This window comes from Globicephala melas, chromosome 6 (assembly GCF_963455315.2).
Source record: "Globicephala melas chromosome 6, mGloMel1.2, whole genome shotgun sequence".
Taxonomy (NCBI): Eukaryota; Metazoa; Chordata; class Mammalia; order Artiodactyla; family Delphinidae; genus Globicephala; species Globicephala melas.
In genome coordinates this window covers 84,105,893-84,122,667 of record NC_083319.1, presented here as the reverse complement: position 1 = coordinate 84,122,667, position 16,775 = coordinate 84,105,893, and the positions used below count along the sequence as shown (strand labels likewise).

The window sequence follows — 16,775 nt, the reverse complement described above, 5'->3', positions numbered from 1 at the left end:
TCAACAGATGCTGCCATTAAAATATCACTACTGAAACTCTGTGGACTTAAGGAGGACAAAAATCAAAGTAAACCCAGAGAGACCAGATACTGGATACCACCCAACAGTCCAAGCAGGAGCTGATGGTGAACGGGACTGATACCATAACCAGAAATGATGAGAAGTTGTTGAAATCAGGATATATTTAAAAGGTAAAGCCAACATGATGTGCTGAAGAACTGAATATGAGGTAAACTGTAGTATAATCAAGGGTTTTCGGTCTGAGCAACTGGTAAATTATGATGCCATTTACTCAGATGGGGCAGTTTGGGAGGAGCAGGTTTAAGGGCAGAAATGGAATACAATTTTAACTATATTAAGTTTGTAATTCCTTTGGTCATCCAAGGGAAGATTTCAGGAAGGCACTTGCTTGAGTCTGAAAGTCAGAGGAGGAAATCAGGATTAGAGATATCAATTTGGACTTCATCAGCTTATAGTTGGTATTAAAAGCCACAGAACTAGAGGAAATCAACCCAGAGAGAGCCCAAGAGAACTGGAGATCTACAGGAGCAAGCACAGGAAATGGACTAACCAGTGAGAAAGAAAGAAATCCAACAGATTGTCATAATAGGAAGATAAGAAGAAAGTATTTCAAAAAGTGGTCAGTTGAGTCTAATGAAGCCGACAGGCTGAAGAGGGAGGAGTGAGAACACTGGATTTACCAAGACGGATATCATTAAGGAGCTTGCTAAAAGCAGTTTCTGTAGTGGTAGAAGAATGTCCAATTGGTGTGGGTGAGAAGAGAATGAAAGAGAAAGTAAAATAATATTAACAGCTCATTCAAGGAGTTTTTGGTACATATAGGGCAGCAGAGAAATGAGACTGTAGATATAAGGAGCCATGGCATCAAGGGAACTGCGGTATTTTGGTTTTAAATTAAGTCATGTAAAAACATGTTTATATGCCAGTAAGAATAATCTAGTAGCGAAGGATGCAGCAGCAACACAATACAAAGAAAGGGATACTAACTGCAGTAGGCTAGAGGGGAGGGAATCTAGAACACAGTGGAGGGGCTGAGAGCTTAGAATGTCACAGGGATACTTTCGTTTTAACAACAACAGAGTGTGTGGATACCATAACAGGTTAGCATTTGTGATAATAAGAAGATGGGATACTTCTAATTACATCTGACTGTATCTAATATCCCATTATGGTAGAAAGCAAGCTGACAGTGAGAGTTGACACTGGAGGTCTGAGAAGTAACAGATGGGGAAAAGTTACCTTAGAGACTAGAAAAGCAAGTTTGCTACGGAAGTGTTGTAGGATAGGATTGTCTCTAGTGTTGAGTGCCCATCTGAGACTTGCAGTCCTAAAATTAAAGTGAGAACAGACACACAGATGTGAATTTTCCCCAGCTGCCTTCTGTTGTTTGGGTGCAAGAAAGCAATTTTAGCACTAACTGGGCCATGGAAATGAGAACGTGAGGAAAGTAACAGAGAAAACTAAAGCGACAGCACCTATGAATTGGAGGTCTCTGTGGCACTAAAGGACAGAAGGAATAGGGGAATCCAAGTAAGTGGTATGGATCAAAGGATAGTTTGGTATCCTTTGATATAGTTTGATAGCTTGATATCAAGATTTTAGAGGTGAGTAATTAGTAGGGAAAAAATTTTGTCCATTTCTGAGCAATGGACAAATCATTTTCTGAGCACCCTATGATGGCTGGTATAGGCTAAACACCAGGGATACAATGGTAAAATACTATCACTGCAAATACAGAGCTTATTATCCCAGGGACAGAAGATGTTTTGACAGATAAAGCCCATGTTCTTCACTTGTACTCTACAATATCTTTACAATACTACCAAGATATAACTGCAGAAAATTATAAGGGATATTTAGCATTCTATAAAACACAGCATTTAAAACAATGCAGCCTTGCAAAGAAATTTAGAATAGTAAATACTTACAATCATAACTGTAACAGAACACCCAATATCAGAATTGAATGTGATTTCACCAAAGCAGTAATCTTGATTGTACTAATATTCTAAATAAGTAAAACTGTTTCAATCCCTTCTAAAACTTAATAGTCACAATGTATTAGTTGTGATTTATTACTGCTTTAAACATTCATTTCACAGATAAAATACTTTGCATAAATATTTCAGGGTCTCCTAAAATAATCTGATTCATTCAACTAAAATTTGAGTACCTACCACAGACCAGATACTGGGTAACCTAGTAAGGGTACAAGTAAGGGTAAAACATGAGCACAGATAATTCAGATTAGGACTTGAAACAATTTAAATGTCCACTAGTAAGTGGCTTGTAATTTATTGTACATACAGTGGAATACTACTGCTGCTGCTGCTCCTACAACTACTAATAGCAGCTAATGTTATTAAGTGCTTGTCAGGTGCCAGGCACTGTTCTAAACATTTTACTTGTTAATTTGTTAATCCTCACAATAATGCTCTAAGGTGGGTACTTTTATAAACTACATTTTATAAATGAGGAAACTGAGGCATAGGACGTTTAAATTCTGAAAAACCACAGAGCTAGTAAGCGACAGAGTAAGAACACAAACTTATGTGGTCTCACTCCCCAGAGGCTTTTCTAACTTTTATTCTGAAAAAAATTCAGATTACAAAAATAGTAAAGAGAAGTCCCATATTGCCTTCACCCAAATGATAACATTAAACCACATTTACATTATAATTCTCTATTTTTCTTCCCTGAAACCTTTCAGACTAGGTTGCAGACTATGATACCCCTTTATCTGTAAATGTCAGTGTGATTTTATAAAAACAAAAATCATTCTCTTACAAAACCACAGTACAATTATCAAATCAGGAAACTGACGTCTCTTTAACCTGGAACATTTCTTTTGTCCTTGTCTTTCATGCCCTGACATTTTAGAACAGTACAAGCCAAAGTTATTTTGTGTATGTCCCTCAATATGGGTTTGTCTTATATTTTTCCGAAATTCAAATCAATTTAATATTTGATAGGATATTTGACCTGAATACCACAGAAGTGATGTTATGTCCTTCTTAGATCACTGAATCTGGAGACACATGGTGTTGACTTATCCCATTACTGGTGGTTAATTCTGGCCACTTGGCTAAGATACTAAGTGTCTACACTGTAAACTTATCATTTTCCCTTTTGTAATTAATAAATGTCTTGTGGGATGATACATTGAGGCTAGGTACAAATCCTGTGTCTCATTACACTTTTGTCTACTAGTTTGAGCATCCTTTGATGATTCATGCCAGAAATAGTTCTTCAAAATCTGTATTCGCAACACGATGCAATGCAAATAAAAACAATGAGGTAGATCTACCTACATGTGCTGGTATGTGCAAAAATCTGTTCTCTATACTCTGTGGGAAAATGCAAGTTGCAAACAGTCTACATAATTCCATCATGTTAAGTAAAATACACACGGGTACGTATCATAAAAAACACTTGGAAAGATATACATCAAATGGATAATAGTGTTTACTCTTTGCCAGACAAGCCAAGAACTTTTATAGTTTCATTTATTTACTGTTGTATTAGAAATATGCTCGGCTGCAAGTAAGAGAAAAATCCAACTTAAGTGACTTAAGTGATACAGATTTACAGCATGCCAAATAACATGAACATTAGAATATTAGAAAGTAATCTTTCTTTTGGCTCCACTATCCTAAGCTTTTAGATTTTTACATCTGTCACTTCATGTTCACAAAATGAAGCAGTACCTCCAAACATCACATCCATACTCAAGCAGTATACTACTAAGAGTAAGAGGGAATGCTATAATAATTACACCAGGACAAAAGGTGTCAGGCAGGACTGCTCTATGCAAACCAGCATGTACAGACACTAGCTATGACAGAAGAACATGCTAAAGAACAACAGAGAACAAAACTGAAGTCTGGGGAAGTCAGGAGATTGGGATACAAGTTTATAGATAAGTAAGACTCTGCCCTAAAAGGGTAAGGAGAAAAGGCCAAGGGGTCAGAAGCAACATCCTGTGCACAAGCATGGGATACTGAAAGAGAATAACATATAGGACCAGCTGAAGAATAAAATGCCAGGGGAGAAGAAAAAGGTATACAGGCATACCTTATTTTACTGTATTTTACTTTATTTCACTTTGCAGATACTGCATTTTTTAAAAAACAAATTGAAGGTTTGTAGCAACCCTGCATTGTCAGATGATGTTTAGCATTTTTTAGCAATAAGGTATTTTTTAATTAAGGTATGTACATTGTTTTTTTAGACATAATGCTGTTTCACTTAATAGACTACACTATAGTAAATATAACTTTAACATGCACTGGGAAACCAAAAAATTCGTGTGACTCATTTTATCCCAATATTTGCTTTATTGTGGTGGCCTGGAACCATACCTACAATATCTCCAAGGTACGCCTGTAATAAATACCACAATGAAGTATCACCTCACACCCATAAGAATGGTGACCATCAAAAAGGCAAGGGATAACAAATGCTGGCTCGGATGTGGAGAAAAAGTAACCCTTGTGCACTGTTAGTGGGACTGTAAACTGGTTCAATCACTGCAGAGAACAGTATGGAGGTTACCCAAAAAATTAAAATTAGAACTACCATCCAATCCAGCAATCCCATTAATGGGTATATGTATATCCAAAGGAAATGAAAACAAGTAACCAAAGAGACATGCACTCTAATGTTTATTGCAGCATTATTCACAAAAGCCAAGGTATGGAAACAACGTAAGTGTCCATCAATGAATGAATGGATAAAGAAGATGTATATTTATACAATGAATAATATGCAGCCATAAGAAAAAAAGGAAATTCTGCCATTTGCAGCAACATTAATGGACCCTGAGGACATTATGCTAAGTAAGACAGAGAAAGACAAACACTGTATGATCTCTCTCATATGTGGAATCTAAAAAAACCAAAATCGTAAAAGCAAACAGTAAAATGGTGTTTACCAGGGGCTAGGTGTGGGGGAATTGGGGAGATGTTGTTTAAGGGTACAGACTTGCAACTAGTAGATTAGTAAGTCCTAGAAACCTAATATACAGTACAGTGATTACAGACAACAAAACTATTATAAACATTAAACTTGCTAAGAGACTCCATTTTAATTGTTCCCAACACTAGAAGAAATGACAATTATGTAACACAATAGAGGTGTTAGCTAAGGCTACTATGGCAATCATTTTGCAATATAAATGAATCAAATTAATATGCCATACTGCTTAAACTTATACAATGTCATATGCCATATAACTCAATAAAAAAATTAAGAAGTAATAAAAAATGAGTAATAAAATTGGGGCCAGATGATAAAAAGAGATACTCTAAGGGTTTTGAATTTTATCATGTAGGCAGTAGAAACAATGGACTTTTGGTTAAATGTGGTATTTCCTCTTGAAATCATCAGTAAAGGAATGAAAATTTTGAATTCCAAAGAACAAGGAAGACAGAATGGAAGACAACATTCAAGACACATAAGGCAATTTTTGGAAGATGCCAAGTAATTGGACAAAAAGAGAAGCCACTGCAATGAGAAGCCTGCACACAGCAACGAAAAGTAGCCCCTGCTCGCTGCAACTAGAGAAAGCCCGCGCTCAGCAACAAAGACCCAACACAGCCAAATATAAAATAATTTTTAAAAAAAAAAGAAAAAGATGTGGGGCTAGAGGAATAAGAAGCTGGATGTCTAAGAAAGGAGCTCTTAGACTCCCATCCTCACTGTGCACAGCAAAGTGATATGCCTATCATTTTATTCCCAGCACTTGCCACAATGTTCAGCGTATGCTAATGAAATCAATAAACAGATAGTACAGATTAAGGATAGGCAAATTTTTTCTTAAAGGGCCAGGTTATATATATTTTATGCTTTGCAGACCAAGTGGCAAAACAGAGAATACTGAGTAGGCACTTACATAACTATATAAATGTAACCATTTAAAAGGAAAGAAAATATTCTTAGCTCAAGGACCATAAAAGACACAGGCAGCAGGGCTGGTCTGCAGGCTGTAGTTTGCCAAGGACTTTCTGAGGGTTTAGATGCAGGGTACGGGAGAAAGAGAAGAGTTAAGGATGATGCCCAGGTTTTTGGTCTGCGCAACTAGAAGAATGGAGTTCCATTTGCTAAGACTGAGAAGACTACAGAAGAAAGAAGTTGGAAGCAAGGGGAAAACCAGCAGCTTCATTTTGGAAATGTTATGTATGACATCCTAGTGAGAATGTAGAATAGGCAGCAGCATATATGAATATGACATTTAGGGAACAAGCCTAGGTTAAGAATATAAATTTGGCCTCATTAGCAGAGACAGAATTTAAAAATATGAAACTGCATGAGATCATCAAGAGTATAGATAAAGAAGTGTAAAAACTGAGCCTGAGTCACACCAATGTTTAGAGCTGTGCGCCACATAACTACCGAGCACTTGAAATGAGACTAGTTCAAACTAGGATGTGCTGTAAGTGTAAAATACATACCAGATTGAGAATATTCAGTAGAAAAAAAAGAATTCAAAATATTTCATTAATATTTTTTCCCCAAAATATCTGGACCAATTTATTCTCTCTCCAACAGTGAAAAAAAGTATCCATTTTGGGACTTCCCTGGTGGTCCAGTGACTAAGACTCCATGCTCCCAATGCAGGGGGACCGGGTTTGATCCCTGGTCAGGGAACTAGATCCCGCATGTCACAACTAAAAGATCCTGCGTGCCACAACTAAGACCCGGCACAGTCAAATAAATAAATAAAGATTAAAAAAAAAAAAAAAGAACTGTCCATTTTATTGCTCTGTTGCAAGCTTCAGGTTGTCTCAAATTTATACCCATTTATTTCACAGGCCAAAAAAATGATATCTAGTTTTAACATGCATTTTTGGATCATTAGTGAGTTGTTTAAAAAAATTCTTTTCCCACAATTTTGTAAGCCATATGCATTTCCTGTTTTGTACATTGTCTCTTCCCCCACTTCTAAGGTCCAGTGGCAGGCAGATAATACCCTACAATTAGTGTCTTGCCCAGCTTTCCATAGAAGTGGGTAGTAATATTAAATAAAAAAGATGTGATAGTACTATGGATTGGTATCCTCCACACAGGATACCCTATGCAGCTAGGGTCATTAATATTTTTAAACTGATTATATATTGAAGTATTATTTAAGATATATTGGGCTAAGTAAATGTTATTAAAATTAACTTTACCCATGGTTACTAGAACATTTTAAATTATGTATGTGGCTTGCATTATATTCCTATTGGATACTGCTGGTTTAGAGAATGAGATGACAAACAAGAACAACCAGTAAGATGAGAAACCAGAAAATAATTTGTTTCAAAGATGGAGTGATCAACTATGTCAAAATCTTCTGATAGGTCGAGTTTAAGACCAAACATTAACCACTGGGTTTACCAACACTGAGATGTTTGATGACCATAATGTCACAATTTTGGTGGAACACGTGTTCAAAGCCTGACTGGAGTGGATTCAACAGAGAAAAGAGGACAGTGGGTATGAACACCTCTTAAGGATACTGGCTGAAAAGAAGAACTGAGGTATGGGCAGAAGCTGAAGGACAAGACTATGCCATGAAATGGTATTTCTGAGATTGAGTAACATGAATAAAGCATGTTTGTATGCTGATAGGAATGATCCAGTAGAGCAGCAAATTCATTACTCAAGGGATAAAGGTGAGAATTGGTAGACCAATGTCTTTGAATATAAGACTGAGTATGGAATCTAAGGCGCAAGCAGAAGGGATCACTCTTAGGAGCAGAGAAAGTTCATCTACATAACAGAAGGGCAGCAGAAAAGAGGTCACATATGCAGGTAGGTGGGAAGACTGCTTCCGTTTATTCAGTGCAATAGAAAGGCAGGTCATTTGCTTCAAGTGAGGATGGTCAAAGTGCTAGAAGTTTGAGGGGAGTGGAGTGAATGAACTAGGGAGATGTAATGATTGCTAGGGAGCACTGAGGGCCTACATGCAGTTACTGGTGATGAAATGGTAGTAGGACCAATCAGTGGAAATGCATTTTTTTCCAGTCACACTGAGATGTGCAGGTAGGCAAAGGGTTAGATTCAACTAGAATTGAGGTATAACAAGGCAAGAGAGGAAGGGAGCTGAAAGTATATGCAAGGGAATGACTGTAATAAAGGATGATGATACTTAAATTTGGAAAAGAGGGTCAAGAGGTTAATAACAATGAAGCAATGATATAAATAAACAGAAGTCCAAATAGGAGTGAAGAACTCTAGGAATCAGAACACAAGTAATTTAGAAACAGAGGTGGTGGTCTAAGAACGGGATGCTTCAAACTTCAAAGATCATTAAGGGGTTTCAAAGACTAATCTAAGGTATGGTCATTAAAAAGAGAAATCCTAAATGCTTCTAAAGAGAAAAATGAGTCGCATATTAAGAATCAGGATGGTAACACTGGGATTACAAATCAGTGGAACAATGCCTTCAAAATGCTGAGGATGTTATTTTCCAGCCTAGAAATCCATTACAGCCAAACTATCAATCAGGTGTGAGGGCAGGGAAGACATTTTCAGACATGCAAGGTCTCAAAGAAAAATTCCCTCCCTGTCTCCCCGAAGAAACTGAAGACACTGCACAAAGTAATAAACTAAGAACAATAAAGGCACGAGATCCAGGTAACTAGGGATCTAACAAAAAGAGAGGGAAATGGAATTCCCAGGAGAATGGTGCAGAGAAACCTGGGATGACAGCTGTGCAGTGGGCCTAGAAAGCAACTGACCCAGCCTGAAGCTAGAGAACAAAGAACTTCAAGAAGAGCATTTCAAAACAAAAATTATAAATTACCTGATATATATAGATATAGATGTTTATTACACGATGAAATATACAGATTACCTGATGTGTTTAATAATAATGGGAAAGGAAGAATTAAGGAAAAGTACACATAAAACTAAGCAAACCAAAAAGAAGAGGTAGTTATTACCATCAAGAAAAAAAAATTTGTATGAGGGAAAAAAAAGCATACACTACTCTGGCTCATCTGTCATTAATATATATACAATCACAATAATGTTAGAATTGAATGATTTAACCACAAAGTGAATTACTATTTGAAGTGAGGAGGAGGTAATGTATGAATGCTAAACATATGCTAAAAATGTGCTGCTATACTATAGTTAAAAACTGATAAACCCTTAAACCCAGAAACTAGAATACAAGCCTATTATACAGAAACACAGAAGCAGATAGTAGAAAAAGGGTAAAATAATTGAATATTATTATGAATGGATAAGGAAAGAGCAGAGCACTATTATTTTTTCATTGTAAGTCTTGTGGGCTATTCGATTTTGTATACTATGTACAAGTATTATTACTTTTATTAAAATACACACCCTAGTGAAAACTTTCAAATAGCAAAACTGAACATGACCAGATTACCTTTAAGAAGATAACTGATGGTCAAGTGGAGAACGGACTAGAGGGAAAAGACTAGGCCAGAAAGTAGAGTTCAGAAACTCTCACAGGACCCTAACCTAAAGCTGACAGAGGCATGAACTAAAGCAGGAACAATGAGAGGGAAGGAAAAACAGTGCCCAGATTCAAGACACTTGCAAGGTAAAAGGATCTGGATGTTGGAGGTTAAAAAAAAGTAATCAAAGATAACATTAAAGACACCATTTTACAAGATACAAAATCCAAGAGGAAAAGCCACCTGATGGGGGAACTGTGGTCCCCATTTGCACGTGAGCAAGATATCGAGAAAGAAACATCTTTAGGCAACTGAAAACGTCTCCAGTTCAGGAGTAAAAACAAAGCAGAGACAAAATACATAATCATTTAGGAACTTCTGAAGCATCCATTTCAAACAAGCAAATTATTTAAGTCGCTCTTATTTATTCATCACCAGGCCTCTTAAGGATTTTACTAGATCAATTTTTTTTTTAATTATTAAAACTGAGACAAATTTATCTGGAAAATCTGAAAAGTTTAGCAAAACAGGAAAAATATCATCTTTCCAGCCTAGGAGCTAACTTATGTTTCTTTTCAGTTTTCTTTATTTTTACATAATTGATTACATTGTGTGCTGCCTTCTTAATCTTTTAAAGTATGCCTTTTTCCATGATATTACTTTGTCATCACTATATATTCATTACACGTAATCAATTATGTGTAATAAATTAACCATAATTTATTTCAACCATAACACTAATGGTGGCATTTTGATTGATACCAATTTTCACTGTTAAAAACACTGATTAATGTATTTGGGTATAAAGCGTCCACATTTCTAATAATTTCTTTAAGGCTGAGTTCTAAAGGTGAACTAAGTAGTTTAAATGGTGTCAATATGTTTAAGACTCTTGATATATACACTGCTAAACTGTTTTCCTAAACAGCTATGCTAATGCATACCCCCCACTATTAAAAAAAAAAATGTTCCAACATATTGCATCCTTACCAACATTGAATATTCTCATTTTAAAAACTTTGTAGATGAAAAGTGAACTGATTATTACTTTGTTTTTCTTGGATTACACTGAGCCTAAATTTTTAAAATATTATGGCCATTTGATAACCTTCCTCTATGAATGGGCTATTTATTTTACTGCGCATTTATTCATTCGGGTATTAGTGTTATGCTTTATTTGAATGGGATCTTAATACATAAAAATTGATTATTTTGTTGTCTATATTTTTCCTAGGACTTTTTTCTATCAGTTTTCTTCCTATTAGTCCTTTCCTTTAGGATTTCTCCCATCTCTTAGTAAGTTCTTCATCCAGAGACTATATAGAAATTTGATTGATTACTTCTATCATAAAAAAATTTTTTTAGTTTATTTAAAAAGAAAGTAATACATGCATATAATAAAAATTCCAATAGTAAAAACAAGTATATACCCTGACCCTCAAATACCCTAGTTATCTTCTTGTGTATGAAGATTTAACTACCTATCTCTTTAGAAAAAAGAAAACAAAAACAGTAGCAAGCTACTCATGCTTTTCTACACCTGACTTATTTTACATTAATTTGGAGATCTAATCTCATCTGTGTAAGTAAGCCTACCTCCTCCTTTGTAAAGGTTACACAGCACTTACTTGGCTGCATGAATGTAGTGTCATTTAATGAGTCTCCTACTGATGGACATTAGCTTCCAGACTTTAGTTACTACAATTAATGTCCTTGTACGTAGACCTTTGGGGATAAGCACAAATATATTTATAGGCTAAATTCCTAAAAGTGAAACTGCTGAAACAAGACATGCATTTTAAGTCACAGATATTACCAAACTGCTCTTTTAAAAAGTTGTATGAATTTACACTCCCATCAAAAAATGTACGAATCTTGCTTATAATGGAATCCTGTCCTAACTAATAAATGTGGAGGAAGTGCTAGAGTTCAAAATCATCATTTTGCAGCCAACACAGTCAAGATTAATCCAAGCAAGTACCATGAATGGATACTAAATATACAGGGAGAGACTTTAATGAGCAGGGTATTTATATGATCTTAAAGTGTTTCCCTACAGATTGCTTATTATGTATGCAAGGTTAGATATAGTAACCATATGGGAATGTAAACTGGTACAGCCACTATGGAAAACAGTATGGAGGTTCCTCAAAAAACTAGAGTTGCGGGCTTCCCTGGTGGCACAGTGGTTGAGAGTCCACCTGCTGATGCAGGGGACACGGGTTCGTGCCCCGGTCCGGGAGGATCCCACGTGCCGCGGAGCAGCTGGGCCCATGGGCCATGGCCGCTGGGCCTGCGCGTCCGGAGCCTGTGCTCCGCAACGGGAGAGGCCACAACAGTGAGAGGCCCACGTACCGCAAAACAAAAACAAAAACAATGTAAATCAACTATACTTCAGTAAAATAAAAATTTTTTTAAAGTAACCATATAGCAATCAGAAAACGCTTTGATGGGGTGATAAAATCACATCACCATTGAGGGGCAGATGGACACTGTATGCCTCAGATGTGATACCATAAGAAGGATACAACATCACTCACATCATATGCCAGCCAGTACTGCATAATACAAATCTAATCGTGAAGAAAGAACAGACAAACCCCAAGTGAGGAACATTCTATTAAAAAAGGGAAAGTAGGAGAGGGCTGCATTTTCCAAAAATATCACTGTCATTAGAGACAAAAGGATAAGGAACTGTTGTAGATTAAAGGACACTAAAGAGATATGCAGCTAAATGAAGGACATGATCCTAGACTGGATCCCATACCGTAGGGAAAGATAAGGACATTACTGAGTCAACTGATAGAAATGGAACATGGGTAATGGATTGGTATTATAGATTTACTGAGGTTGATAATTGTGCTGTAGTTGTGTATGAGAGTGCCGTTTTCCTTACAAGGTGCATACTGATGTGTCTCAGGGAAGAAGATCATAATGTACACAACTTACTCTGCAATGATTCAGAAAAAAAATACATATATACATACATGCATGAGAGAAAAACTGAAAAAACAAATGAGATAATAGGTTAATAGCAGGTGAATCTGGGTGTTCTTTGTGCAGTTACTGTAACTGCTATTATTTGGAAAATATTTCCAAATAAACTTTTTTTTAAAGATTAAAAAGAGGGAAACAATGACTATTCATATCCTACACACACACACAGAGCATGTGAGTGCCTGTTATAGGTAGAACATGGTGTCTCACAGTTTTAATTTGCATTTCTAAAGTGAGGTTAAGCATCTTATGTTTAATGGTCATTTTATTTCCGTAAACTGTCTTCCGATTTTTAAATAACTTTTTACACCTGAAATATTTTTTCTATCTACAATTTACTTTGATGTTGTTATAAACTGAATGTTTGTGTCCCCCCCAACTCCCAAATTCATATGTGAAATTCTAATGCCCAATGTGATAGTTATTTGGAGGTGAGGCCTTTGGAAGGAACGCACAGAGTTGTTTAACAAAAAGTCACAAGGCTTAAAAAAAAATAAAAAAGAGGGGGAACCTATAGATCGAGACTTAAGACATATCAATCAACTGCAATAAACAGACTGAATGTGTCCCATCAAATTTTATATGTTGAAACCTAACCTTCAATGTGATGGTACTGGGAGATGGAGCCTTTAGGAGGTGATCAGGTCATGAGGCTGGGGCCCTCATACATGGCATTAGTGTTCTTATAAAAGAGACTCCAGAGAGCTCCCCACCCCTCCTTCTGCCATGTGAGGCCACAGTGCAAAGATGAACCAGGAAGCAGGCCCTCACCAGGCACCAAATCTGCTGTTGCCTTGATCTTACACTTCTTAGCTTCCAGACTATGGGAAATAAATTATTGTTTATAAGCTACCCAGTCTATGGTATGCTGTCATGGCAGCCTAAATGGACTAAGGCAGATGTAAAATGCTGATGAAGTAATTTTCAAGGGTACTAACTAATTGTTCCAGTACTATTTGGTAAAAAAAATCCTTTTTCTGTCCCACTGATTTTTTATGTCTTTTTGGGTATACTTTGAGAATGTACTTAAAATAATTTGTATGACTCTTCTCACTTTTTAACTCAAACTAATCTTTTAAAAAATTCCATCCAAATGGATAAGACTTTCCATGATATCCATATCAATTCAAATATGTAGCTAAATAACCAATGAGTATATAAGAAGGACACAGTATTTCAAAAACAACTCATAAGCTACACATTCAAATGTGAAAATCACATTAGGCATATATTTCATTATTCTCATATACATAATATAAATTTAGAAAAGCTTTACACTGAACCATTGCTGAAGCCTAAGATATTTATTCTGTATCAGTAACAGTGTGAAAAATAAAACCAGTTTCAACAAAGGAAAGAATTAAACAAAAATAATTACTTATCAATAGTTTCAAATGCTATCACATCTCCCCTTAAAATATCAGTATCTGAAATCTTTTTTTTATGATAAGGAGAAAAAATCTTTCTATGTCTAAAATGCACAACACTTCCTCAGGCTGAGGTACTTATTACTAAGTGGAAGAAAACGTTTATATTCTAAATTATTCTTCATAACTTTGTTTTCCTTAGCTCCCTCTTATCCAAAGACTGAGATTAACTTCCGTGTTATAATTTATAAGAGACCTGAGGGACGAGGCTATCTCTTCTATTTTCTTTGTGAATCCCCACAACATCCAAAATAAAGTACGTCTGTACGTAACGGATATTCAATAAATGGTACTGACAAAAGGAACACACATTAAGATGAACACACATTAAGATGAAGATTTCTCTTTCTTGGAGAAAACTGGATTGTTTTAGCCAATATATTTGTAAACATCAACAGCATATTACTTTAAAAAACTATTTTTAACTATAAATGTTGACAAAAAAATACATATCACACAATCATTTAAATACTTCACAGTGAATAAGGCAGTCAATGAGCTTCAGGAATTTTTGTATTACAAAATCTTACCTCTTCAAAAACAGCAGCTTTATTTACTTTTTCCCTTGCAATGTCACAGATTTTCAAGATACCCAGAGCAAAAGCTTTCATGGCAGGATCTTCTATAAAGTCTGGATTATGAATGTAAAGGCACGTAAATACTGTCTGTGCCAAGGAATGGCCTTCTAACCATGTTATCTATAAAGAAATAAAAGAACACACATGTTTAAGGTGATACACAGAGTCTGAAAAGTCTGATCCAACAGTCGAAGGCCAGAGTGCCACAGGCCCAAATAAATATGATTAATCACAAGATTTAAAAGATGATTAAAAGGAAGGTCAGAAAAGACAAAGTACAGTTAGAATTCACTTTCATTAACTAAAGTCTTTCAAGAATTAAAAACATGATTACCTTAAAGTAATAGATATGGGAAGCATTCTTTTATATAATTGTTGCAAATATTCGGAGATTAATGAAATTACAGGGCCTCCTTACATCACATCCAAAAGCTATCAGTTCTACAAAGCAGTCAATAAAAACCTATGAAATTAAGGAATTCACAACTTTATAGCTAACCCGGTTCTTAGCCACTCATTCAACTCTTCTTTTTCATCCCAACTATTACTAACCCAGTCAAGTGCATCACATCTTACCTAGATTACTACAAGAAACTATGCAACTATTTCCCTGCCTCCCACCTCTACTTCAGTACCCCCACTCAGAGGGATCTTTCTAAAACACAAAAATAATCAGGCAACACTATTTTGAGTGACTACCATGAGGCAAGTGCCATGTGCTAGAAGCTAGAAGAACAGCAGCCAAAACTGAGTAATCATGACATCTAAGTACTATGCTAGGTATTTTCATATATCTTATCTCATTTTTTCCTAACACTTTGAGGAAGGCGGTATTTTTCTCATCTTACATATAAAGAAATAGTCAGAGAGTGTAAATAATTTGTCCAAGTTTATTTAGTTATAACTTACACTAAGTCCAAGAATTCTGCAATAGAGCAAAATAAAAAATGCTACATTACAAAATGAGAAAAGCACATGAAAACTGCTCCAATTAAGATGTGTATTTTGCGTTACTAGTGTGCAGAAGACTTTCCAGACTGAAAACCATCTGCCTATTAAAGTTCAAACTTAGATACAGCCCCGAGTCTCATAGAATTGTTCCTCAACTTTGACAAAAATTCTCCTCCTTGCCTCCTTTTATCCTATTCCACTAGGACAGTAAATGGCTAAAGAGTAATAAAAACATCTCTGAGAGAAACAGACAGCTTTGGAGGAAGAAGAATCAGGATCAGGATTCTGGTTATGCCCCCTACTAGCAAAGTAACCCTAGGCAAATAGATAAAGAGTGGTACCAGATAGCTCGCAGAGCTGATGTAAGACCTAAGTGAGGGACTTCCCTGGTGGCACAGTGGTTAAGAATCCGCCTGCCAATGCAGGGGACACGGGTTCAAGCCCTGGTCCAGGAAGATCCCACATGCTGCGGAGCAACTAAGCCCATGCGTCACAACTACTGAGCCTGCCCTCTAGAGCCCGTGAGCCACAACTACTGAGCCTGCCTTCTAGAGCCTGCGAGCCACAACTACTGAGCACACATGCCACAACTACTGACGCCCACACGCCTAGAGCCCGTGTTCTGCAACAAGAGAAGCCACCACGATGAGAAGACCATGCACTGCAATGAAGAACAGCCCCCGCTCGCCATAACTAGAGAAAGCCCGCACGCAGTAAAGAAGACCCAATGCAGCCAAAAATAAATAAATAAACTTATTTTTTAAAAAAAAGACCTAAGTGAAAAATACACACAAAAAATACATAACAAAAGTATTTCATACACACGGGCAATCAATGAGTATTTTACTAGATGCACAAATGAAGAAATTTTATATTATTTCTAAGGACAATGATTTAATATCAAGTTTAAAAAAGAAAGGGACAGTCAGAAAGAAGGGGGCAGAAAAAAGGGCTGTACAAATGAGAATTTTCCCACAATTAAACCACATGATCCAGGGAAGACAACCTATTCAGCATATATATATATAAATCACTAAAAAATTTTCTTCATAGTAGAAAATGGTCAGTTTACTTCAATATATCTTAGATTAGGAAAAAAACGTATCCAAAGCCAATCCAAAATTCTCTTTGGTTTAATTTCATGCTTATTAATGGAACCTCCCAATTTCAGATTTGTTTCCCTGGGTAGCTTGAGAATAAAAAGGGTACTTTGGATAATGCCTATATATTATTATCTTCCTTGGAAAGAAAATATCCTTCCAGAAAATGAGAACCTAAAACCACCCAGATGAAAAGATAAAATGCTGTTTCCTACAGCATAACTTGGCCTACTAATCTTATGTACATCTTACTAGGCCAAGCATTACATATATTTCATATTCAAT

At 36.1% G+C, this 16,775-nt stretch overlaps 1 protein-coding gene across 2 annotated transcripts in view; it reads right to left on the bottom strand.

Moving 5' to 3' along the window:
- NAA35 (N-alpha-acetyltransferase 35, NatC auxiliary subunit) overlaps positions 1-16,775 on the bottom strand; it is an 87,068-nt gene that overhangs the window by 56,910 nt on the left and 13,383 nt on the right. For both annotated transcript variants that reach the window (XM_060301097.2, XM_030832840.3), the window contains exon 6: positions 14,392-14,559. In XM_060301097.2, coding sequence (XP_060157080.1) covers positions 14,392-14,559 — 168 coding nt within the window. The remainder of the gene's footprint in view (positions 1-14,391; positions 14,560-16,775) is intronic.